The following is a 24,124-nucleotide window of genomic DNA, read 5'->3' as shown; positions in this document are numbered from 1 at the left end:
CCCCCGCCCCGCCCCCTCCTGCTCGTCTGCGCTCCAACCCACGCATGGGGTGGGGCAGGCCAGCCCTGACAGTAAGCCCCCTGGGTGGGAAGGTCACACTGCCCTCATCCTGCAATTTGGCAGCAAACATTACCTCTTGTCTCTGTTCATGGGAGGCAAATTTGACCATCAAAATTTCTACCTGCCCAGACTTTAACTCCTGCGCGAAGTGTCTGCCGTCTCCCGCCAGGACAGACAGGTCTGCACAAACGCCCGGCTTTGGCCGGTGCCCCCGAGTAACCCCTCCACTTTGCCAGCCCACACACTCAGCGTTATGGGGGTACACAGAGTAAGCGGTGACTGCACCCCCAGACTTCCTTTAGCAGATCAGAGGGGGAATGTTTGGGCCTCCCTGAGGCCAGGCTTCTTTGTCCTTCACGCTTGGTTTCCATGGTGCCTGGAGATCCCAGCTCACCCTAGAGGACTGTAGAGTTGCTGGTGCTGAGGGCCGCCCATAGTGGCCATGGACTGGGCTGCCGTGCCCTGCCTGTGGCCACACAGCGTGGAGACAGGTTCTCCGGAGCCCACCAACCCATGTGTCCCGCAGGCCTGGGAGGTCTCCAGTCCCTTTGGCTGCTGTGCCTATCAACTGAGATACAAGTCAGCTCCTGCCCAGCCTCCTGCCTGGGGCAGCAGGGGACCCCCCGCCCCACCCTCTTCCTCCTGCCTCTGGGAGGCAGGGGCAGATCCTGCACCTCTGGTCTGGCCTGAACCATTGAGAATCTCTTGATTTACTGGGGTGAGACAGGGCGTGTACCACCCCTCACTACCACTTTCAAGGGGTACCAGAATCCTAGGGCCTTCTTGGGAACACAGGCCTGTTGAGTGGAGGCCTGGGCCTGGAGGGGTTTGTTGGTTGTTATCCCACCTGGCCCCAGAGGCTGCTGTGTCTGTGAAGAGGCCGCCCCCTGCTGGTGGCTCTGTGCACTGCCACCTCCTCCAAGCCTGGCTGAGTGGTCAAAGGGAAGGGAGGGCCCCAATGGGCAAATGGGGCAGGGGTGGTGGAGGGACTGAGTCACCAGGCCAAGCACCCCATAGACACTTTCTCATTTAACCCTTCCAACACCTGAGGTACTGTTATTGCCCCCCACATAGGCTAGAAGCAAAGGCTTCAAGGGGGAGTCACAAGGTCACCAGCCGAGAAGGGCAGGGCTGGGGCCCCGGTCAGAGTTCAGAACTCCAGCCCTTAATTGTCTGCCCAACAGCCTTGGGTCCCTGAACCAAGCACAGGGCTGTTTTTCCAAGCTCCAGCTTGTGGGGACCTGATGTGAGGGAGAGGCAGGGTCCCCACTGGTAGGCAGCACAGGCTGACCCCTCTGCAGGCAGGAGGGAGGGGCGTGCTCTCCTTTAACGGCAGGTGCAGGCAGGCAGGTGGGGGCGGTGGCGGCAGTGGCAAGTCCCTGCCCTCTTGGCACTCACAGCTGGAGGCAGAGACGGGCAGGAAACAGGCGGTTACAGTGCAGAGTGATCAAAGCCGGCAGAGGAGAGAGAGGCCCAGGCAGGTGGGGTAGGGGGCAGGAGAATGGGAGGGTGTGTGCAGAAGGACCACACAAGGCCCAGAAGAAATTTCCACCCTCTGGCCCCTCTCTCGTCCTCTAGAAAGCAAGAGAGACAGCCCAGCCTGGCTGCCGGCACCTCTGTCTCATCACAGAGCAGGGGCTGGGTGGGCCCCCAAGTTCTCGCCTCATGAGGCTGTCCCGCCCCCGGCCCTAGGCTGGAGCCGTCTGCTGCTGCCAGCCATGTGGTGCCAGGTGCTATTTTGGAAGTGCCAAGCATTTTCTGATCTGTCATCAAACAAACTCCTGGTGAGTGTGATGCTAGTGGGTTCACAGATGTGTGTGGTGTCAGGCGACACAAAGTGGTGGTGCCAGGGCTTGGCTGTGGAACAGACGCGCTTGGGGCCTGGCGGAGGGATGGGTTGGGGTGGTCTTCGGGAGCCTGTGATCCAGGCCCCGCCGCATGGGACATCCATCCCTTCCAGAGCCCAGACACTGCCCTAGAACACCAACCCCACTCCCAGCTTAGGTCTGGCACCCTTGGGGCCAAACACTGGTTGGATGGACATATCCCCCTGCATTGCGGTGTGCAGAGCCAAGGCCAAGGGACCCCCACCCCTGCCACCTCCATAAAGGGCAGTCCCTTCAAGGCTGGTGCTGAGACAAATGTTCACTGCACGCCTGCTCTCGGCTGCAGAGGCTACCGTGAGCAAGGCCGGCCTGGGCCCTGGCCTCAAGAGCTGTGGTCAGCACAAATGCCAGTCACCAGAGACACAGCCCAACACAGTTCTGCAGAACAGAGCTTGAGAACCAGGGCCCAGTCCTCTCATTTTACACCTGAGGAAAACGAGGGGCGGAGAGGGCCCAAGGCCTCGCAGTGCGTTAGTGGCCCACTGCTGGCTGCATCCCCTGGCTAGCCCGGCCCCCATCCTCTGGCCTCAAGGAAGGAGGAGATTCTAGGAGAAGCAGGGAGGGAGGGGGGAGCTCCACTGAGCCCTGAAGGATGAGAACTGGTGACCAGGCCCAGCAACCTGCCTCACCCGGGACCACGGTCACTGTACCCGGGCTTTGTCTCGCTGGGCCCAGTTGGACGTTTGATGACAGGGTGACTGTCATCCCCTGACCAAGTCCTCTCCCCTTTCCTTCTTCCTTTGGTATGGAGAGCATGCCAAGTTGGGGGGAGGGAGGACTCCATACTGAGATCTTGAGGCAATGCACTTAGCCCCCCTCCCCAGAAGCTTCTGAAACTTCCTCCTGACAAGCATAGGTACACTGTGTGGAGTCAGCCAGTGACCTCCTTGCTGCCCCCAAACTTAGCATGCATCTCAGAGTTGAACCAAAGGCCATCAGCTAGCTGGCTGAGCTCCAGAATCCAGAGGGTAGAGGGACCCTTGGTTTCTACCCTGGTGGCCTCAGTACAGGAGATGAAGACAGAGCTGTGAGCGGCTCTCAAATTGCATTTTTCCCCCTGAAGCCGCATGTAGATAGGTTTCGTAATGTTTTTCTTCCAGGCAGAAGCAATGTCTGGAGTGCCCATCTCTTCCTGGTCCCCTCGCTGCCACGTGCCCTCGCCCATGCAGGCCCGTTGGCTGTCTGGGAGCTGGGAGCATGAGGCCCGGTTATCCTGGGGGCCGTCTTTGAGCAGGCAGAGATTTGGAGGATTAGTGGGGGCGCATCACCATGAATGCCAGCCTGCTTCTGCTAACATAGCCTGGCACCGGGGAGGGGAGGGAAGAGAAAGGGGGCTGAGGCTGTGAGATGGTGGCAGGGGGCATGTGTGTAGGGCCTGTGGCCTAGTCACAGAGCTCTGTCCTGTGGAGTTTGGGAGCAGGGCACACACAGAACCCAGAGCAAGGAGATGGGAGCCTCAGTTTTCTTCATCTGCTTGCCAGGAGAGGTTGCTCCCAAACCCTGAGTGGGCCAAGCCGCTAGCAGGACTCTGCTAACTCAAAAAGCTCATATCAGATCTTGGTGGGGTAGGATAGGTGTGCGGCGGAGGGGCTCTGACCCGAGACCGGTCACGTTAGCCTTCCCAGGGCACCGATCAGGCATGCCTGATCCTGGCCACATGAGGCCAGCTGGTGCGTAGGGTGTAGGGCTGGTGAGGGAGTTCCAGGACCAGCATAGCACCTGAGACCCGGATGGACAGATGGACGGATGGGCAGATGGAGCCAGCATGGGGCAGTAGTTAGTCTAGGCTGTGTGTCCTTGGTATCTGTGTTTTCCTGTCTCCAATGAAGTCTAGTGGTGACCTGTCTCTGCTCCCTGCTCTAAGCCCACTCAGCACCCACATGAGAGCCCAGGGTCAGTCAGACTCCCTCGTGTTCCCAGACTGCCTCCTACTCCCCCAGAACTTTTTATTACAGCATCCAAACAACCTTTTCTACATAGTTTTCTACCCCCAGGACTGTTCAGAATCTTCTGGCAGAGCCAGTTCTGGGTTTGCAAAGATAGGTGGTGCCCAGACCTGGCTGGCAGCCCAGGAGCCACTCTGGCAGGTGAAAGTCAGGTCAGCCTCGTACACTAGCTGCACGGCAGGGTTAATCCTCCTGAGGCTGGGCTTCTGGGGATGAGGCCTGGTCGCCCTGTCTGTGCATCTGATCAGTCCCTGGGCAATAAACTGTCCCTATGGGTCTCTCTTGTGACCTGGACTGCAGTTCTGAGGAGTTAAGCCTCTTTATTAAGAACTAACAGTCCCTAATGGCTGTTTATTCATAAAACCAATTTGAGGCTTAAGGACAGAACAATCCCCTGAGTTTATTTAATGGAATCCAATATTTATCGAGTGCTGTGTTGGAGGACCTGTGCAGGGCCAGTGGGAAGAACCTGTGATGAGTGTGCCATGAGCTCTGCCTGCCGGCAGTCTTGATGTCCAGGCCTCTGCTCCGCACCTGTGGGGAGGGGCAGCTGGAGCCTCGTCTTCACACCCAACCCTGCTGCGGCAAAGAGGCCTCAGTCTGCGCTACTAGAGGTTCAAGGACCAAGGTCAGCCATTTCCAAATGCAGGTTCAGAGAACATTAATCCCACTCTCTTTTCCCCTCCACAAAGTGCTCTTGGTCAAACAAGTGTGGAGAGCCACAGTGCAGACGCGTGTTCACGGCTCTGTTGGGAACAGAGCCAGTGTGGCTGTTTCATCTGGCATCTACCAGACGCACTGACCATGCCTGCTCTGGAATGTGAGGGGAGAGACCCAACCGGGGAATGATGGACATTCACACCACCCCATCTCCCTGTCCTTCGCCAAGATCTGCTGCTGCATGTGTAACATGTTACCCAACACTGGGCCCCCCACCCTGAAGCGGCCCCTTCCCAACATGTCCAGCCCCTGCCACTCCCTTACAGGCGCTGGAAGTTTCCACTGGAATAAAGCCTCTGCTCCCACTGCATTTGTTTGCTCCTGCTGATTCCCCAGCTTCTCGGACTCCCCTTTCCTCTCTTCTCTCACCCACCACCACCATGTCCAGCATTCAGCCTGCTCAATGGCTCTGGAATCTGCCCCGTCTCCACCTCCATGACCAGCACCCTCATCCAGGCCCCTCCTCTCTCATCTGGGCAGCTCCCTCGGTATCCTAACTTGTGCCCTGCTTCCATCGCAGGACCCCCCACTCTCCATCTCTGCATGACAGCAAGAAGGATCTTCTCAAGCGGCTCCGACCCTGCCCTGCCCAAACCTGCTGGGCATCCCCTGTCCACGGGTGAAGCCCACTCACACTCCACTCTAGGCACCTCACCCACTCTGGCCGCTCTGCCTCTGGTGGGTAGAATTCAGCTGAACCACAAGAGATGGCCAACATGCAGCCTTTTCGGACTTACCCAAGAGGCTATTTCGCCAGCTCTGCCATGGAAGCCGACCAGGCCCCTCTGCCCTGCTGCCTGTTTTCCTGTCAGCTCCATATCGGGCTTACAGGGTCTGGTGGGGCAGATATAGGATGGGGCCCTTGTGGATGGGGCCCTGAGCCAGGCAACTGGGACTCAGTGAGGTGGCCACTGCCACCAATACTCTCCCTGGTCCTGCTTCCCTGCAGGTAGTCCTCCCCTGCCCCTTCCAGACCTTCCCCACCTCGGATCCAGGGCTAATTGAAAAGATTCAATAAACTCAGCCACATGGAAGCTGTTAGAGCTGGCAGGGGCTACCCCTCTCAGAGGTGCCAGCATTTTAGCCACAAACAATGTACAATACAGCATGGTAAGAGATTGCCCAAGGCAGGAGGGGGTTCAGCCAGCACAGCGGGAGCTCTGAGAAGGAACGGCAGTTGCTAATAGACACCGGAAGGCTGGTGCTTGCGAAGAAGGGCCGTCTGGGCTCTCGGCGGCAGCAGTCACTGACTGAGCACAGCCTGTGGGCCCACCCTTCTCTGCCTTCCTCAGCTCATTCAAGCCTCACACCCCGATGACGTGGGCACTGCTGTCACCCCATCCACAGGTGGAGAAGCAGAGCTCAGAGACTGGAGGGAATTGCCCAAGGTCACAGCAGATATGTGGCCGAGCCGGGAGTGGAGACCAGTTGGCCTGGGCTTAGCACAGCCAGGCTGGGTCAACCCGACAAGCCCTGCCCTCCATGCCAAGTCTCCACTCTCTCACCTGGACAAGCAAGGGGATGGATCTTCAGGGGCCCAGGCTGCCAGTCAGCTTGGACATCCTGGGACTTACCCCGACGTGCCTCCAGGATGGTCACCACTGGATCCCCTCCCTCAAAGGGACTTCCTGCACAGGCCTGGAGCCTTCCCCTGCATTTATCCTGATACCATGAAAGGCCTTTTTGCTGGAAGCTGGGCCTGAATGAATCCTGCCGCTCTGATTGACGTAGCCTTGGCCACTCCTGAACTTCCTGGAACCCAAAAGTATCCATCAGCTGCTGCTGGAGACCCAGGGTCTAGGGATGCAGAAACAGGGCACAGTTCTCACCTCCCCAGCTGCTCAGTAGTGGGGGGTTCATTCCCTGGGTTGGGGGCAGAGGCTCCGAGGATCCAAGGAATTACATTTGAAAACAATCTCTCAGGCCAGGTGCTGGCGGGGGGACAGGGCACCTGACAAAACCCTGGAATCAGGAAGTTTGGCACAAAATCAGGCATCTGTCTTCTACCCAGAGTGGGATGGGAGTGGGTTGGGCTGAGGAATAGGTGAGATATATGGGAGGCCTCCTCATACTCACCCTGAGAGGCTTCATGTTGCTCAGCCCCCATTCCAAACCAGCACTCAACACTTGGGCCTTTCTGTGGCCACTGCCCAGAGCCACAGGCTTCAGTTCTTAACAGGGTGCAGTGACCCAGGCCCCAGTGACCTGGGCCAGGGCTCTTTCCCCAGCAGGATCTTTCCTTGGAGCTTCTCTTCTGGGGGTGGTGGCCCACAGGTTCGACCCGCTCACCTGCCCTCCCCACCCACAGCCAGAGGAATTCTGCAGAACACAGGTTGGGAAGATCACTTTACATCCGGGGAAACTGAGGTACAGAGAGGGCCCAGGGCCTTGCAGTGTAGTAGTGACCCGCTGCTGGCTGCATCCCTGGCTAACCAACATCAGTATCCAATGCCACAACCAACCAGAACTAACTAAGGAGAGAAAAATGACACGACCCCTCACACTCACACATACACACGCACATACACAATGCACATGTGCACGTATGCACACACACACACACACACACTCAGGCAATGTACACATGCAATGCACACACATACACACACACACAGGGCTGAGAGAAAACAGAGCTGGGAGGGAGCGGCAGAAGCCCCAGAGGTGGCCCTGGCAGCTGTGGTTCTGGCCAGTGGGCTTTGGCATTCCCTCCACTTGGCAGACAGGCATACCCTCTGCCCACACTCTGCCCATTGAGACCTCTCCCTCCCCAAAAAAGAGGTCAGAGTGCAACCCAAGGAAGGAGTCCAAAATCAACCCACAGCCATCTGTCCTTTTCTTGACCCTGCTCTCTTCAGACAGAGGCAAAGGGGAAACTGCCAGGGACAAGAAACTTGCTCACACACTTTCTGTCCGAAGGGGGCATCAAGCCTGCTTCTGCCTTGCCAGGTGCTCTAGTCCTCTGAGCCTCAGTTTCCCCCACATAGATGGGAGATAAAAATTCCAGCCTGCTTCCTCCTATCACAGCGGGAGGGAAGAGCATCCTCAAGGCTCTCTCTGTCCCGGGCTGGGGCCCTGAGGTGTGATTTTCTGACCCCTCCTCACAGCTCCCCACAGGGCTCCAGTGACAGGTCAGCCAGGTGAGGCCCCTCTGGAAAATCCTCTGTCTCAGTTCGTGGCCTGGTCTGCGCAGCGACCCTCAGACAATCCCAGGGCGGCCGCAGCCTCACAGCACCTGCTCACGCACGGCCCTGCTGCTCACTTCTCAGTGGAGGAAAATCTAGGCCAGGGGAGAAGCAGGGAAGAAAAGCAGAGGCTGGGGCCGTGAACTGGTGTCACTCTAGCTGGGCGTCCGCAATCTCGGCACCTCCTGCTGGTCTCCCCACAGGCAGTCCTCAGACACTACACAGGATCACCAGGGGCACAGGCCCAGTGGGACACTAGGCTGAGCAACAGGAGGAGGGGAGGGGACTGTGGGTGCTTCCTGGGCCCCCAGTGGCCGCCCAGGGCTCCTGCTTGCCCCTGCGCTGGAGCCCCCCCTTTGCCCTTCTACCGTGCTGTCTGCACAGACGCCTCTGCCTGGAGGGGGCCCAAGGGGCGCTCCTGTTGGCACACACAGGGTAGGCAGAGGACGTGTCAGACTATGCAAGAAACAAATCATGGGCCAAGTGCCCTGAAACTTCCGCGGGATATGTGGTCCGCGGCCCTGCCCTGGGCCATCAGCGGAGCTGGAGTGGATCCTGCAGGCAGCTTCCCAAGGGTGGTCCCCAATGACAGTTATGGGGTCCACAACTCAGGCCCCTCAAGCCCCACACTCCTCTGTAGAGATACAGAGCAGGTGAAAATATGTGTCACTCTCCACCGTGGCCAGTGAACTCCCCTGGCGGAAAACTACCTGGGAGCGAGACATTATGCATTTGTAAAAACCCGTCTAACTGTGAATCCTAATGTAAACTATGGACTTCAGTTAATAATGATGTATCAATATTGGCTCATTAATTGTAACAAATGCACCACCAATGGAAGTTGTTAATAATAGGAGAAATAGGGTGAACGTCAAATGCTGGTGTCCTCTGCTAAGGGCCCCGGCATGGGGAGAGCTGGGAGCCAAAATCACAACCTTTACCAAGCTCTTCCCACGTTCCAGCACTGGACTAATGACAGCCTTATCTCCTGAACTATCTCAGCGCAGCGAGGTGAGTGTCATCACACCCCAGCTGAGGTCCACTAAGACAAAGGCACTGGCCCCTGCCACACTGCTGGACAGTGAAGGGAGAATATTCATTCCCTCATCTGTCCTTTCCCAAATGGGCATCAGGCACTGAGCTGGGCACTGGGGATGCAATGGTGGGGAAGACAGAACAAACGGACTTGTTGGTGCTGAGGCCATGGGCTCAAGGGAGACATGGGCTTGCTCCAGCAAATGGCTCTGTGCCCCACTTCCACAATCCGCTCTCATGGAAAGCAGGTGTCCCGCTGCCTGGGTCAGTCGCTCAGTGACAGACACCCCTCGTAAGGATCCTGAGCAGGTGAAATATGGCCCCAAACAACACTTCTTCAACTTACTAAAAAGTGAGTGGCACAGCTGTATTCATAATTGCCCAACACTGGAAGCAACCAAGGTGCCCTTCAAGAGGTGAATGGATAAACTGTGGTACATCCATATCATGGAGTATTATTCAGTGAGAGAAAGGAATGAACTATCAAACCACGAACCTTAAATACATATCACCAAGTGAAAGAAGCCAGTATGAAAAGGCTGCATACCACATGATTCCAACTACAGGTAGTCCTTGACTTATGATGCTTTTGAGTCACAAAGAACCGCTCTTACAATCATCTTTTTCTTTGGCACATCTTATTTTTAGTAATATGCACTACATACAATATTGCAGTGCATAATTTGCTGATATCATTCTCAGATGTTCACTTGCAGATGTTCGAAGATTAGATTTATAGAGACTGATAATACAAGGCAATCATAATGAAAACTAAAAAAATAAAGAGGTATTTGACTTAGCGTCAGAACCAACTTACGACATAGTCATCGGAACAGATCCCATCGTAAGTGGGGGAACCACCTGTATATGACATTCTGGAAAAGGCGGAACTATAGAGTCAGTAAAACGATCAGAGGTTGCTAGGGGCTGGGGGGTGAGGATGTGCACTGGTGTAGCACAGGGCATTCTGGGGACAGTGAAACTATCATGTATGATTCTGTAATATGGACACATGACATTATGCATTTGTCAAAAGCCACAGAACTGTACAACACAGAATGAATCCTAATGTAAACCATGGACTTTAGTTAATGATGTATCAATAACAATTCATCAATGGTAACAAATGTATCACCAAGGCAAGATGTTAATGGCAGGACATACTGTGTGCACAGGGGTTAGGGAGCATATGGGAACTCTCTGTACCAGCTGCTCATTTTTTCTATAAACCTAAAATTGCTCTAAAAAAATAAAGTCTATTAATTAAAAAAAAAAAAAGAATGGCTATCACTGGTTTCACGGGTATCAACTCAGACCATAGTCATGCTAGCTGGGCAGGAGGTGTGTAAGCCGTGGACATCCTCTCTGGAGAGTGAGGCTGACCCAACGAAGGCAGGCTCATTAGGATTATTAAAGGTGGGCATCAGTGCCTCCTCCGAGGAACTCAAGGGCCCAGGGGCTGCAATTCATTGTTAATGATGCTGCCAATCTTCTCCAAATGAGGCAGCCCACTGGGCAAAGGGCAGCCCCACCTGTCCCTCTCATCAGACCACATCCTGTTCGTGTCAGGTCTTTTATCAATGCAATCAGCACTGCCCTCTCCTTCACCACCAGCATCCCCAGTGGAATCCCAGGGTCTGGAATGTGCAGCAATCAGGCCATACAAGTGGCAAGTACACCCAAGGGGACTATTTAAAGCAGGGAGAACCCAGGAGCCACATTTCCTGGACAAGAACACAGAGCAGCTCTACCCAGCCTAGCCCAGAGTCCAAAGATCCACCATCCCACCTGGGGAGGAGGCCAGTAGCATGGTGAGTACAGCCACCTTGTCCCCTCCCCAGCAGGAGGCGGTGAGGAGCTGGTCCCCGTCTCTTTGGGCCTCCCCAGCCCTGTGGATCTGTGTACCCTCTGGCTGTCCGTGCCCAGTTCCTGACCCAGACAAGGGCTGGAGCCAGGGTTCCCAGAGCAGTGCAGATTGGCCCAAGGTGCCCGCCAGGGCTGGAACCCTAGTCCAATGCTTTTCCTTCCATGTTGTGGACTGTGGGGATCTGACTTGTGCTGGGACCTAATTTTCAGTGGTGAGTATCCTTAGTTTCTTTCAGATTCTCAAAGGGGTCCATGACCCCTGAAAGGGAAGAAGGTCTCTTCCTACTATCCTTTCTCAAGGACCAAAGGCCAGCCCCAGGGTGGATTCGTCCACCAGGGTGGAACACTTCCTAGTCCAAGTGAAGTGCTTTCCATGGGGAGGAAGAGGGGGACTCCCCCCACAGAAAGCCACCTTGTGAGAAGCCCAGTCCCTCCCTCAGCCCAGGTCCTGTGGAAAGGCTTTTCCCACAGCAGGGGTCCTGGGGACCTGAAGGGCTTAAAGGGCTGGGTTTGGGTAGAGAGAAGGACTGCTTTTATTATTTTTTTAAAGCTTTCTGGCTGAGCTCACTTTGAAAAGTTTTCAAGTGAACTGTTTCTGGAAAGAGCTCTGGGGAGTCCTGTGCTATCTTCTCCAGAACTGGCTGTCTTTATAGCCTCAGTTCGACTCCTCAGAGGATGAGCCAGCTCCCATCCACCCCTGGTCATTACCAAAAAGGCTTATTTTGCGAGGGAAGGCAGCAATTACTGCTGAGGCAGGGGCACTCTGGGAAGCTCTATTTCTGTTTCAGATCCCCTATGGGCCGCCACACATGGTATAAGGTAGCGGTTTAGAGCAGCGTCCTGGAGCCAAGCCCGATTAGGTCTGGCCTTGAATTCCAGCTTTGCCACTTTAAAGCTGTGAGATCTTGGGCAAGTCACCTCCCCTCTTTGAGCCAGATTCTTCCCCTGTAAACCAAAAACCCAAACCAAACCCATTCCATCGAGTTGATTCTGACTCATAGCAACCCTATAGGGCAGAGTAGAACTTAGGGTTTCCAAGGCTGTAAATCTTTACGGGAGCAGACTGCCACATCTTTCTCCAGAGGAGAGACTGGCGGGTTTGAACCGCCGACCTTTTGGTTAGCAGCCAAGTGCTTTAACCACTGTGCCACTAGGGCTCCTCCCCTCTGTAAAGTGGGGATAAAATACTCCCTTCTGTAGGATTTTGCAAGGATTGCATCAGATATGTACAAAAAGCATTTTGCACAGGTCCTGTGTGCCAAGACTCCCTCCCCTACTAGAATCACGAGTCCCAGTGCCTCCACTTCCTAGCTCTGTGACCTGGGCAGAATCTCTTAGCCTTTCTGACAGTTTTCTTGCCTGAAAAAGTGGGAATGACAGTACCTAGGAATTAGGTTTATTGTGAAGAAGTGCAATCACACATGTTAAGTTTTTGACTCAGGCATGGTCCACACCCCTCCCCATGCTCCCACGCTCCCATCCCCCCACCCCCCTCAAGCATGTCTCTGTGAGTTAGGCCAGAACCACCAAATCTGCTTCCTGGGGTCAATAGCAACTCATTTCCATCTTAGAGACATTAGCAGAGTGTCCCAGCTGAACAGCTTAGCTAGACCCATTTATTATCAAGTTGAAAACTAAGAGAGATTGATGCTTTTAACTTTCTACCCAACGGCTCTGAGATGATATGGCCCAAGAGTCAATAATTATAATAAAAGAAAAATGAATCCAGATTTGCTCTGCTCTCCCAGGGGCAGCCTGCGCACGGCTGTAAGCCATTCCAGCAGCTGCGGTATTATAGTGCTAAGCTGCCAAGGCAGCCAAATCCAGGGGATTTCAGGAGAGTGAGAACCCGCCTAATTGGTGCAATCAGCTACTGAGCCTGCTAAGAAAATAAAGGCCTGGTCCCCACCTAGTGACACTCCCGAAAGCTTGTTGGAAGTCGGGCTCAGTGGAAGCACCAGCTTATGCCTCAGTGGCTGCCCAAGCCTGGGCAAGTGCTGTTGACAAGCTGTACATGGCCCACATGTACAGCTGGTAACCTCCTCTTTTCTTTCCCTCTGGGTCAGATGATGTGCTCCCTGTCCTACCTCCTCCTCCTGCCGCTGGGCGTCTGCTTTCCTCTAGCGGACAGAGAAGAGTCTAGAGACACCCTGGGTGACATCAGAACCAAGAAGAGCTGGGCTGACCTGGCCCAGGGAAGCCGACCTAACTTTGTATGGGGCTCCTCTCGGCAGCCAAGAGCTCCTCAGCCGCTGGCCTTGCTCGTCATAGCCAAGGAGCTGCAGACGTCAGGCAAAGAGCGTGCTGGCTTCAGGTTCCGGTTCGGGAGGCAGGATGACGGCGGTGAGGCCACCAGCTTCCTCTCAGCTGACGGTGAGAAGGCCAGTGGTCCACTGGGAAACCTAGCCGAGGAGCTCAATGGCTACAGTAGGAAGAAAGGGGGCTTCAGCTTCCGCTTTGGCCGGCGGTAAAGAGGCTGTGGCATGCTGGAAAGGGTGCCTCCTCGGACCCTCGCCTGTCTGATTCCACTCCAGTGTTTTCAACCTTCAAAGACCAAGACACTGAGAAGACTTCAGTATTATTATCACGGATCATTGGCAGTAGGTTTGGTTAGGTGGTTGCTTACTTTTGATTTCCAACTTTGCTGAAGCAAAAAAACAAAACAAAAAACAGATGGTACCACAAAGGTGACTGAAAGGAAGCGGTGTCCTGGTTCAGAGGAAAAGGCCGCCATTGTACCAGCTTGCTGATAAAGCCTGTTGTCATGCCTCAGACTCTCCCTTCCCCTAGTGGTCTGATTCTGGGCAGTCCCCTGGCCCCAGTGGCACGGAGCTGAGGATGCTGCTCGGCAATGAATATGAACAGACAGAGCTGGCTGTGCTGGCTCCACGTTGAAGGTAGGTGGACCGTGTGATTACAGTGGGGTAATCAAAGTTTTGACAGTCTCCATAGGGACGTCTGTAGCCAACATCCACAATGCAACTGTGAATGAATACATTCCACTGGGTACAGAGTATGGTTCTGAACATTAAAAATGGAAAAAAAAAATCCTGTTCTCCATCTCATTAACATGAGACCCCTCTGGCAAGAAAGCACTGCTCTGGTATCAAGATGCCACTCTGACCTGGCTGCCTATCCCCGTCTGATAACTGTCCTTCTCTGGGCTATGGTGTCTGCCAAGCCCCAAGTCCCCTGGGAGATGAACTAGGAAGGAATACATTTTTGCTACAGCAAGGCTGCATTTCACATGTTCAAAATAGGAATCTGTTGTGCGTGTCTCTTGAAATAAAAGTTGTAAAAACTGCAAAACCATATTGGGAAGCTCACCTGACTTTTAACTACAGGTCTTCAAAACCCTAGGAACTTCATTTTCCTGAGTTGCAAATGCCTTAACTTGGGGAGACGGAATTTGTACTGTATACATCCACACACTTCTCTCAGCATCCCCTTAATTGGAAGTTGGTAAAATACCCATGGTCAAAAGGTACGGGAAAGCACAATGCAGGGTATGTTTTTCTCCTCCACTTGACTGCTCCTTCCCTGGTCCTCTCAGAGCGAGTAGCATTTGGAAAACAACTTTTCCACTTGGGGAAAGCCGGAGCTCAGCCTGGAGTGGTTGCAGGCCTGGGGTGAGGCAGAGAAGCCCTTTCAAACTTGGCTTTGGTGTCTTCTGCACCCCATCCCGTGTCAGGTGCCACAGTCTGATGCTGCTCTCACGTGGGCTTGCTTCAGCTGCTGAGATGAGAACTTATATTGATGTTACTATAGCAACATTTCCCCTCCTCTTTTCAAGCTGCAGCCTGCCCCTGTTCACGACTGAATAATTTTCTATTGAGCGGTCACAATTAATTGGTGGATTTTTATTAGCCTTTTAGAACCACACTGGGCTGGGCCCAGCTTGGCACCTCAGAGTACTTCAGTGTTTTCCATTCTGTTAGTGACTTGCCTTCCCCAGTAACAGCTCTCAATCCTCCGCAGCCAGAAAGCCACTTCATTAAGGGGTGACAGATCGGAGCCACAAAAGAACCAAGCTGACTGGGGAGCAGAAATTGGGGTGGTAAGATGGGAGAGGAACACAGGAGTCAGAACATCACCTTATGTTAAAGCAAGCTGCTTTCTCGTGGCGCTTCTTGCTGCTTCTTAGACAAAAACAGAGGGCTTCTCTATGCCTTGGTACCTGTGCCCTGGGTCTTGGGGTGCTGGGATGGGGGACAAGACAATGGCACCAGAGTCTGGGGGGGCACATGACCTCTCTGGGATGATTCAGCAGGCCTCCTGCAAAAAGGGTACTGTCACCACCTTCAAACGTGACACTCTGACAGGGATGGACACATCCCAGGGTCATCTGTTGGTTAATGAGGCAAACCCTTGGCCCTTAAACCATGGAGGGCAAAAAAACTCTAACTAGTCTGTTTATCAGTAAAAGACAGCTCAGACCCTGAGTGCAAAGGCATCACCCCAGGGGGTGCTCATACTTGCTTTAAGGAAGAGCAGGAACCAGATCAACTCCCCCTTTGACTCCTTCCCACACACAAAGATGCCAGACGACACGCCCCAGAGAATCTCAGTGAAACACAATGGACCAAAGACCAACAGAGGGACGCCCTGGAGCAAAGGTCCCTGGCCGACCCACACTTAACCAATTTCCACCCTCCTAGAAAAGAAGCTGCCCCATGGCCACTGGTCAACAGCACGGGAGGACACCTCGGCTGAGCTACTCCTGCGTATCTTTACACACACTTCAGGTATACACTGGCTGGTTTTTAATTTAGCAGGATTAGATTAACCTCGATGGAGAAACCGGAGATAGAGGAGAGGAGGGAGGGGAGACCTTCAGAGGAGTGGATATACTGTGATTAGGCTTCCATCATTACAGAAATCAACAACAAAGCCATTCTTCCCAGTTTGCTTATACATTCGCGCTCAATAACCCTGAAAATCAGAACAATCAAACTGTTAAGGGCATTGATCTGTTAAATCAACTCCCACTATATTTGGCTACATTTACCCTTTAACCCCCTGCCCCACTCTGTATCACCCTCGCCAGTTTCTGTCAAGGACTTCGGGCCCACTCACGCCACCCCACCGCCCCGCTTTCTCCTTGATGAGGAAGATTACTCTGATTAGCGCAGATGAGACTCTTAGTAACACATTCATTTTGGAAGCAGAGATTAAGCTCCCCGGGCGGCCTGTTCTCACTCCACCTCGCGTGGTGACTCTCGCTCTTCCAGCCCAGAGCCACCCGAGAGCTGTTTGCATCTGTTCATTATATTTACTCAAGACACAAAGTGTTCATCTGAGGTGGGAAAATCTAAAGGTATTTAGCTGTTAAAAAGGGAAGAGAATATTTTTCTCTGAATTTTCTTGAAATATGTTTGAAGTATTAATAAAAATGTTTAAGAAAAAGGAGGGGGGGGGGGATGCTGGCGCCACCAAGCCATAGGCAACTGCTGTAGAAAATAGGGAAGCCACCTTGTCTCAAACCCCGCTCCAATGCCCAAGAAGCTGAGTGACAAATTTCACTGAAGACCCCCCCCCCCAACAAGGTACTTTTCACCCTGAGAGCAGAGAGCTGGGACACTAGTCTGTGCTGTTGGTACTTCTATAACTGAAATCTCCCTTAGCCTCTTGGGAATGCCCTTCCAGATAATACCTGAGGTTTCCCTGATGATGTCAGTGACATTAACTGGCCCGGGGGCCCTGCCCACAGTGTTGGGTGACCATCAGGAACAAGGGCAGGTACTAATAGGGGCACACTCTGGTTTATCAGTTCTGTCCTCACCTAATGTCTTCTGTATCAAGACAAAATTTAGAAATTGATTCCCCGGAGTGCCCAAGGAACCCGGCCTATATAATATCCCAAACACCTGGAGAAGGTGGTCTAGCTGTAATTCTTGGCTTGTTTTCTTCTGTTATTGAGGGAGGAACCTGGTCCTGGAGCATAGATCTTTGCAGGTCATGTTGTGGCCATGTGCACTGTATATAAATCAGTCCAGCACAGTGGCTAAGGCTTAGCGCTACAGAGCCAGACAGGTCTGGGGCAGGCCACATGCTGTGTGACTTTGGGCAAGTTGCTTCACATCTCTGAGTCTCAGTCTTCTTATCCATCATATGAGGATAGTGGCAGAATCTCCCTCATAAAGGGGACTGAGGGTTTCATTGATAATGTAGCATGTCTGAAAACGCTGAAAGTGCTCAGATGTGGCCTGGTATTTTAAGGAAACTTTCATTAATGCGTAACATAATCCAGAATCTGCACAAATTCTAAGTGTACAGTTTGATGAATTTTCACCAAATGACACACACATTAGCCAGTACCACCCAGATTAAGAAACAGAACATGACCTTCCCCCAAGTCCCCTTGTGCCCCAACCTGGCATGGCCCTCCTCCGCCCTGGGTTATCTTCCATCCTGACTTCTAACACCACAGATGAGTCTTGCCTGTTTAAATAAACTGAAGCTTACAGTACGACTCTTTTGTGTCTGGCTTCTTTTGCTCAATATTATGTTTCTGAGATTCACCCATACTGTCGTGTGTGGCAACAGTTAGCTCATTTTCGTTGCTTATAATATTCCACTGCATGAACACTCCACTACTTATCCTCTCTTCTCTGATGGACATCTGGACTGTTTTCAGTGCTTGATTTTTTCCACAAGAATTTGACACATTAGACTCTTATTTCATGATAATCACAATAACAACAGTAACCTGTTGGCCTCCTGGCAGACTTGGCCCTTGGATACCCCTTGGTTCAGGACCTTGCGGGTGGGATTCAAAATTATCTAGAAACTGTTCTGTACGTGCACATGCATGCATTTTTCTGGGGCGAGGATCCACACCTTTCGTTAGACTCTCAAGGGGTCTGTGACCTAAAAAAGATTAAGAGCCACTGCCTCAGAATAGCTAGACCACACTAAGTTTCTTAAGTTCTGGTGACACACATGGATGATTCTTATTTGGGAGACAAGGAATTTATTTCATACTAGTACAGCCAGTGTTCACTGCACGCCTGCCAAGGTGACTGGCATCGTGTGTGGGCTGCGCCCTGGCCTCACCACATGTGAGCTTTGACTCTGGACAAGAAACCTGGCTGCTGAGCCACGGAAATGGGATAACACATGCCCTGCCTAGAAGGACTGCTGCAAGGACTCTATGAATGGCCCATGTCTGCCATGGAGGACGGAAGAAGCTCGCCATCAGTTGTAGCTGTTATAATCATTCTATGTCTTCTTTCAGACTTGGGAGCAGTCACTCAAGGAAAGACCCTGTTACCGGTGGAAAAGCCCTGGACTTGAACTCCAGAGATCTGGCATCCAGTTGTGTTTCAACTACGTACTAGTGAGCTACGTAATCCTGAGCTGGCTTTTGTCTTTGTGAAATGAGAGGGCAGACAATCTCTAGTGCTGCCTGCCGCTGTTCAGTCTGAGCATGGTAAGGTGGGTCGCCCAGCCCTCGTCCTGGGCTGGTGTTTCACCCACATCTCCTGATGTTCAGCACACCTTGCTGCCGAGGTCTCCTGTAAAGAGGTTTCACTGAACCATGCTCTTTAATATGCTTTGGTGAACAGGATCTGTGTCCTTTGACAAGTCTGCTGGCTTAATAAGTATCATTATCAGAGGGCACTACTTACTTCCCCAACTTCCACTTTCCAAGCTGTCAGCTGGTGTTAAGTGGAGACCAAGCTGAGGAAGAGCTGCACACTCCATCTGACAGTCCCCTTGGTGGGGGGTTGTGAGAGGTCCCAGCATAGCCCCCCAGTGCATTTCCAGCCCTCACAGGCCAGCATACCTCTGCTCCTTCTTGTTCACACAAAGAAGTAAGATACCCACCATGTAAAACACAATTAAGTGAAGGGTGCTGTGGGACTGAGGGCAGTGACAGAAAGTGGGTTCTACGACAAGGAACAAAACACACTTGTGGAGGTAATTAACTCTTTCAGGCCAGCAAGGGATTGAGAACATTATCTCCTCTGCCCGTCTGTGGGGCTGGTCTTCCAGTTCCACTGCCAGTCAGTGTGGCCTGTACAGAGACGCCTACTCTCAGTCAGCTGACGGAGTCTGGGCTGCTGGCAAGTAAGTACCAAGGGTGCAGAAAGAAGCTGAGCTCAGAGCAAGGAAATTCTTGAAAAGTGGCTGGTGATGACACAGGACCTGGGCAGCAAACCCAGGGCTCCTCAAGCCAGGAAGCCAGCGTGGCTCCTGCCGCAATCCTGCCCTTGCTCTCTTTTGTTCTGCACACTGAGCCTCCAGCTCTGTCAGGAAAATAAGAACTTTATCCTTCCCCCATGCAAGCAATGACTCAGAACAACATGGAAGAATTACAGACAAAAACCATCTGCCAAAGATTCTAATGTTGTAAACACTTATTTATTTAAAAAATACTACAGAGGAGATTTGGATTCAAAAAACACAGAGTCACATACAGAAACAAAATGTACTGGACCAAAAAAAGAAAAAAAAAAGAAAAAAAAGACACCATAGGCATTCCTGATGGGAGGACAGTAGAAAATTATTTACATATCATTTATAAAAGAGGAAGTCTATAAAAGAGTGTAATACCAAGATATAAATGCAAAATATAGTGGCACATCATGTTAACAAAAGAGACCAGTACCTCATAGAAACAGTCCGGGGGAGTCTGTGTGGGTGGTTTTGCTCTGCTCTGCAAGGCCGCTGCCGGTATTCTAGCACCTCTAGTCTGTGTAACACAGCAGTCCGGAAAAATAAAAGTTTAGGTGAGTAGCGTAAAAATAGGGCCTGTGCTAGTCACAGGCATGAGAGGGCAAGCGGAGCAGGAAGGAGGTTTTCTCCTGGTTTCTCTAAGGGTTGTTTCTGGGCATGGCCATGAGGCCCAAGTGGGTGCCTGCCTGCTCTTCAACTAGCTGCTCTGGGTCAAGGTCAAGGAAACCGGGAGCCCTGTCCCACGAAGTCACAGTCGCAGCACCTCAGCTCTGCTCCGGGGCAGCCCAGGGGGAGAAACGCCTAACACCAAATACCTTCTGGGGCTTCATTTGTTTGTGGTTTTCTGAACAATTCCTGACAACCCCCACAGAAATATTAGGCTAAGTATTGCTCATGGTAATTAAATAAAACACATCTGCCCAACTCCAGAATGCAGCCACCACAGTTAGGGCCTTGGGGGCCAGCAGCTCTTATCGTTCTGTTTGTGTGCTGGTGCCTGACGGTGGCTCCTTTCTGCATCACAGGCAGCTGTGCCCAGCAAGGAAGAGGTCTGAAATGCTTCAAGAACGTCAGAAAACTCCAGACTGTCCTGTCACAAAGGAGAGGGCCTTGCAAGTATCTCTTTAACTTAGAGGTGGAGTACTGCCAGGGGCAGAAGACAGGGACAGGTCAGAAATCCAGACCGTCCCAGGGCACTTGAGAACGTGAGAGGATGGCAACCCCGGGCCGCTGTGGGTGTGCCAGGCCCAGCTCCGCGCTATCTCAGCGCCAGGCTGCTCACCCAACTAGCTATCCATCGCCCGGTGCCCTCCCCCATTCTGCTGTGGGGTCTGCAGTGACAGCGAGCATGCTACCCTTAAGACTCAAGCTTTCTATCCAGGATTAACACTGCACGCCACAAGAGCGTAAGGACCTGGGCTCCAGGGACGTGGAGAGAACAGATGACAAGAGCACTGGCCCACACTACCGTCCTCTTCAGCCTCCTCACCTGTCCTGGACCCAAAGGCTGGCCTGCTCTATCGCCCTGTCTTATGCTCCAAATCAAGAGCTGTCCTTCACATGAGGAACTGGGGAGCACTCTGGCCCTCCAGCACCAGTGGAGGGGCAGAGTGACCACCTGGCAGCACTGGCTGGGCACCCCCTTCTTCAGGATGTAGTTCTTGAAATGTGTCTTGACCTTATGAGGGTCAACATCGGGAAACTGAGCAGAAGGCTTCCTCCATGATGTTGGCAGAGGTGACTATTCACAAGGCCTTGGCGGAAAGGCTCAAGTTCAGGACACTTTCTCAGAGGGTGGCAGGAGTAGGGGCGGGGAGTGGAAGGGGAAGACACAGCCAGAGAGAAAATTAAAACAAAAAACCTTATCTGCCATTCCCACTTGCCCTGAAAAGCTCAGTTTTAAAGCAGTATGTGTAAAAAAGCCTGGTGGAACCCTGGCATGCTGACTTCAGTCCACAGAGAAGGAACTCCACAGATACAACTCGGGACAGAGAGGGCTTGGGGAGCTGGGGCTAAGAAGGAGGAAAGTGCATGTGGACAGTTTGTGCACACATAGGTAGTAGGTCTGTACTCCACGGCGGCCCCTCAGCTCCACCTGCGCAGAGCTCCTGGGCCAAGGTCTCGTTTCACTGTTCCTTTGTCCGTCACCATCACGGGCACGGGTAACCCTCATGAACTGCAGGCAGCTCCAGCTGACTTGACACCTGGCTTCTGCTACCTCTGTACAATGTCGCTGATTTCTTTCACTGAACTGAGGAGTTTGCTAAAGTCCTGAGTGGCAGCTGGGCCACTCCCCGCAGTCGCCGGGCAGATCTGAAGCTCCCGGAGATTGTTCTCCAGTTTGTTGATGGCCTCTCGGAAGGCAAACTTATTCCTCATTTGCTGGATGGAATCCACGTAGCTCACACAGAATGTGTAGAGGTTTTTGCCGGCTTCCAGAACCGCACTGTGGCTGGCCATCTGTTCAGAGTTCTTGGAGATGGTGAGGCACAACGCGTTGGTGCTGTCCAGGACCACGCCCTTGGTAATGGTGCCACTGGCAATCCGCTCGGGAAGCTGCCGGGTTTTCCGAAGAGAAACCCGTGTAGAGATGAGAGGGATGAAGGCAGTGGAAGACTGCTGGTCCACTCCCAGGGATGAGGGTGCTGATGGTAACGATGAGGAAGTGGGGGCTAGGGTGGCTGGGGTTCCCGATGGCTTGGCAGATGACTGTGGCTTTGGTACGGACAGGAGCACAGGCTTCTTGATGCCCTCTCCTAACTGGTTTGGCTTGGCAGCGTCAATGCTCACAGCATCCACGCCCAGAGCCATGGATTTTGCTTTAGTGCTGGCTCCTGCCTCCCCGGCTGCTTCATGGCTCGGGCTCTGAGAGGCCTTTCCAACTTTCCCAACAGAGGCTAGGGGTGGGGGCGGCGGGGCAGGTTTGAGCCTGGACAGTTTCCCCTTGTCTCTTCCTGGTGACTCGGTGGGGTGCTTGTGCCTCCTTACTCTGGACTCCTCAGCAGGGGCCTTGCTGGCACCTCCAGATGAGCCTGACCCTGCTCTGCTGGTGGGGGGCACTGGCTCAGCCGTGACAGGGGTCCCTAAGGCACTGGATTTCCCGGCCTCTTCCTTGTGGGGAAGGCCAGAGGAAGGGGCCATCATGACTTGCCTACGAACGAGTTTCGGAGTCAAGCTGGGAGGACTGGAGCCTGGGCTGGACTCTGCGGTGTCTCTGAAGACCTCATCAGCTGCTTCCTCGTTCTTCTTCACCAGTCTGGGTGGGGGAGTCACTGTGCCCCTGGTCACCTGGTCAGACCTGTTCTCGCTTGCCCGTTTCCGAGGCAAAGCTGGCTTCTCACTTTTGTGTCCTCCAAATGTGGACGAGTCAAACTGTCTTCCTGTGGACTGCAAATCCCGAGGCAGCGTGACTGACCTCCACTCTGTGTCCCTGGCTCCATGGGGTACACAGGAGGCAGAGCAGGATCTTAAGAAGCGCTTGCTGGAGCTGCTGCCACTCTCCTCTTCGCTGGCTGCTAATCGGCTGCTGGTCAGCATGTTGGACTTTTTCCAAAGGTGAGGAGACCGGAAGGCTCCATTGGGGACACTGGCCCCGTTGCTGGGCTTTGGGGACTTGCTTGGCTCGGCTGTGTCCAAAGGCGTGACAGCCAGCGCCCCGTTGCTGATTTCTTGGCCCTCTTCCTCGCCGCACCCCTTGCGCTCTGGCTGGCCGTCCATCTCACGGAAAGAGCTGCTGCGTTTGGGAGGGGTTGGGGCTGTTTTCTTCTTCTTCTTAATTAAGGCGCTGAACAAGTTGGTCTTTTTGTCTTTGGGGAGAAGGCGCTCATCTTCATTTAGGCTGGCATCCTGGGGACCTCGCTCTTTTCGAGGCAGCAATGGAGACACGGTGGGCTCATGGTCCAAAGGATCTGAAAAACAGTGGGAAGAGTTTAACAACTCCAGACCAAAGGCTCCTGAGTGGCTAACCTCAGGCTGGCCACCCCAGTCTCTACAGACGAGTGGCTAAGAGTTTGGGCTCTGGACTCTGACACGCCTGGTTTGACTGCCAGCCCTGCCACCCACTATCCATAAACCTGGGCAAGTTACTTCACTTTTCTCATCCTCAGCTTTCTCACTGATAAAATGGGGACAATAAATCTATCTATAGGATTGTTGTGAGAATGTAAATAAGATAATGAATGTAGGATATCATAGTTGTTAGCACATAATTTCTCAATAATTGTTGTTATTAACATTATTATTACTATTTGGAAAGGCTTAAGTTCACTCATTGAAGACAAAGGAACAAAAAGCTGAGATGGCCTTGGCCTCCTTATCCTCTCACTAAAAACAAAAGAAAACAAAACAAATAAAAACTCTGATGCCATCAAGTCGATTCCCACTCATAGTGACTCTATAGGGCAGAGTAGAACTGCCCCATGGGGTTTCCAAAGGAGTAGCTGGTGGATTCTAACGGCTCATCTTTTGGTTAGCAGCCTGAACTCTTAACCACTGCGGCACCCCTAGTTTACTTTAAAGGAGCACAGCCCCCCTAACCCTCCCCAACATCATTATCTGGTGAATAAAAAGTAATGACCAGGCCAAGCGAAGATCAGAAACCACGACCTTTAGACCATCCAGCCTGTTGGAGGCTGCTACAAGGTATAATCTGGGAGGGAAGGGGCTATATACTACAAAAGTGCAGCAACAATGGGCTGTTATGCTTGGGAAACAAAAAGGGGATAACCTTTGAACGTTTTAAAATGGGGACTCTTTAAATATGAATAATAGATCTTTTTGGTGCTGCCAAGGTCCCTGCTAGTGAAAGACAGAATTCTCTGAGTTCAACCTACAAGAAAAGGGGCTTCCTGTCAGCACCCTCTACTTCAGAACAGAGGTATAAGGGGGCATTTATCACACCAAGCATCAGGCAGGACACGTGAATCAGGGGAAGCTGAAGGCCTACCAAAACTTTAATCTGGTGGAAGAATGTGGAGAAAGTGAAATTTAATGAATTATACACAGCTCTATTTCAATGATGAGCAGCTAATTGACACTCTCTGCTCCCCATGAGATTATATATCAAAATACCTCTTAGATAAATACTGACGGGCATAAACGAATATGATTGCTTATCACTGGGCTTTTAATAAACAAGATGATCCAGTGGGGTTTGAAAAGAAAGTGTTATAATTTAGATTTCTTATGTAACTCTTTTAAAAGTACTTTTTGGGTATGTCTTATAATATACATAGTATATCTGTTCAGC

The 24,124-nt window shown here is 52.6% G+C and overlaps 2 protein-coding genes across 3 annotated transcripts in view; one reads left to right on the top strand and one right to left on the bottom strand.

The window, feature by feature from the left end:
* Positions 1-4,696: 4,696 nt before the first annotated feature.
* Positions 4,697-13,166, top strand: QRFP (pyroglutamylated RFamide peptide). The gene is made up of 3 exons (XM_023730621.1): positions 4,697-4,712; positions 5,001-5,100; positions 12,635-13,166. Exons 1-3 carry the CDS (start codon positions 4,697-4,699, stop codon positions 13,164-13,166), a joined length of 648 nt encoding a protein of 215 aa, XP_023586389.1.
* A 7,788-nt stretch (positions 13,167-20,954) lies between these two features.
* ABL1 (ABL proto-oncogene 1, non-receptor tyrosine kinase) overlaps positions 20,955-24,124 on the bottom strand; it is a 163,642-nt gene continuing 160,472 nt past the window's right edge. For both annotated transcript variants that reach the window (XM_004375763.2, XM_012555374.2), the window contains exon 11: positions 20,955-22,784. In XM_004375763.2, coding sequence (XP_004375820.1) covers positions 21,091-22,784 — 1,694 coding nt within the window. In that variant the 3' untranslated portion in view covers positions 20,955-21,090. The remainder of the gene's footprint in view (positions 22,785-24,124) is intronic.

Source organism: Trichechus manatus, unplaced genomic scaffold (assembly GCF_000243295.1).
Source record: "Trichechus manatus latirostris isolate Lorelei unplaced genomic scaffold, TriManLat1.0 scaffold00038, whole genome shotgun sequence".
Taxonomy (NCBI): Eukaryota; Metazoa; Chordata; class Mammalia; order Sirenia; family Trichechidae; genus Trichechus; species Trichechus manatus.
Note: the sequence above shows the minus strand (reverse complement) of the source record. Positions and strands in the feature narration are given on the sequence as shown.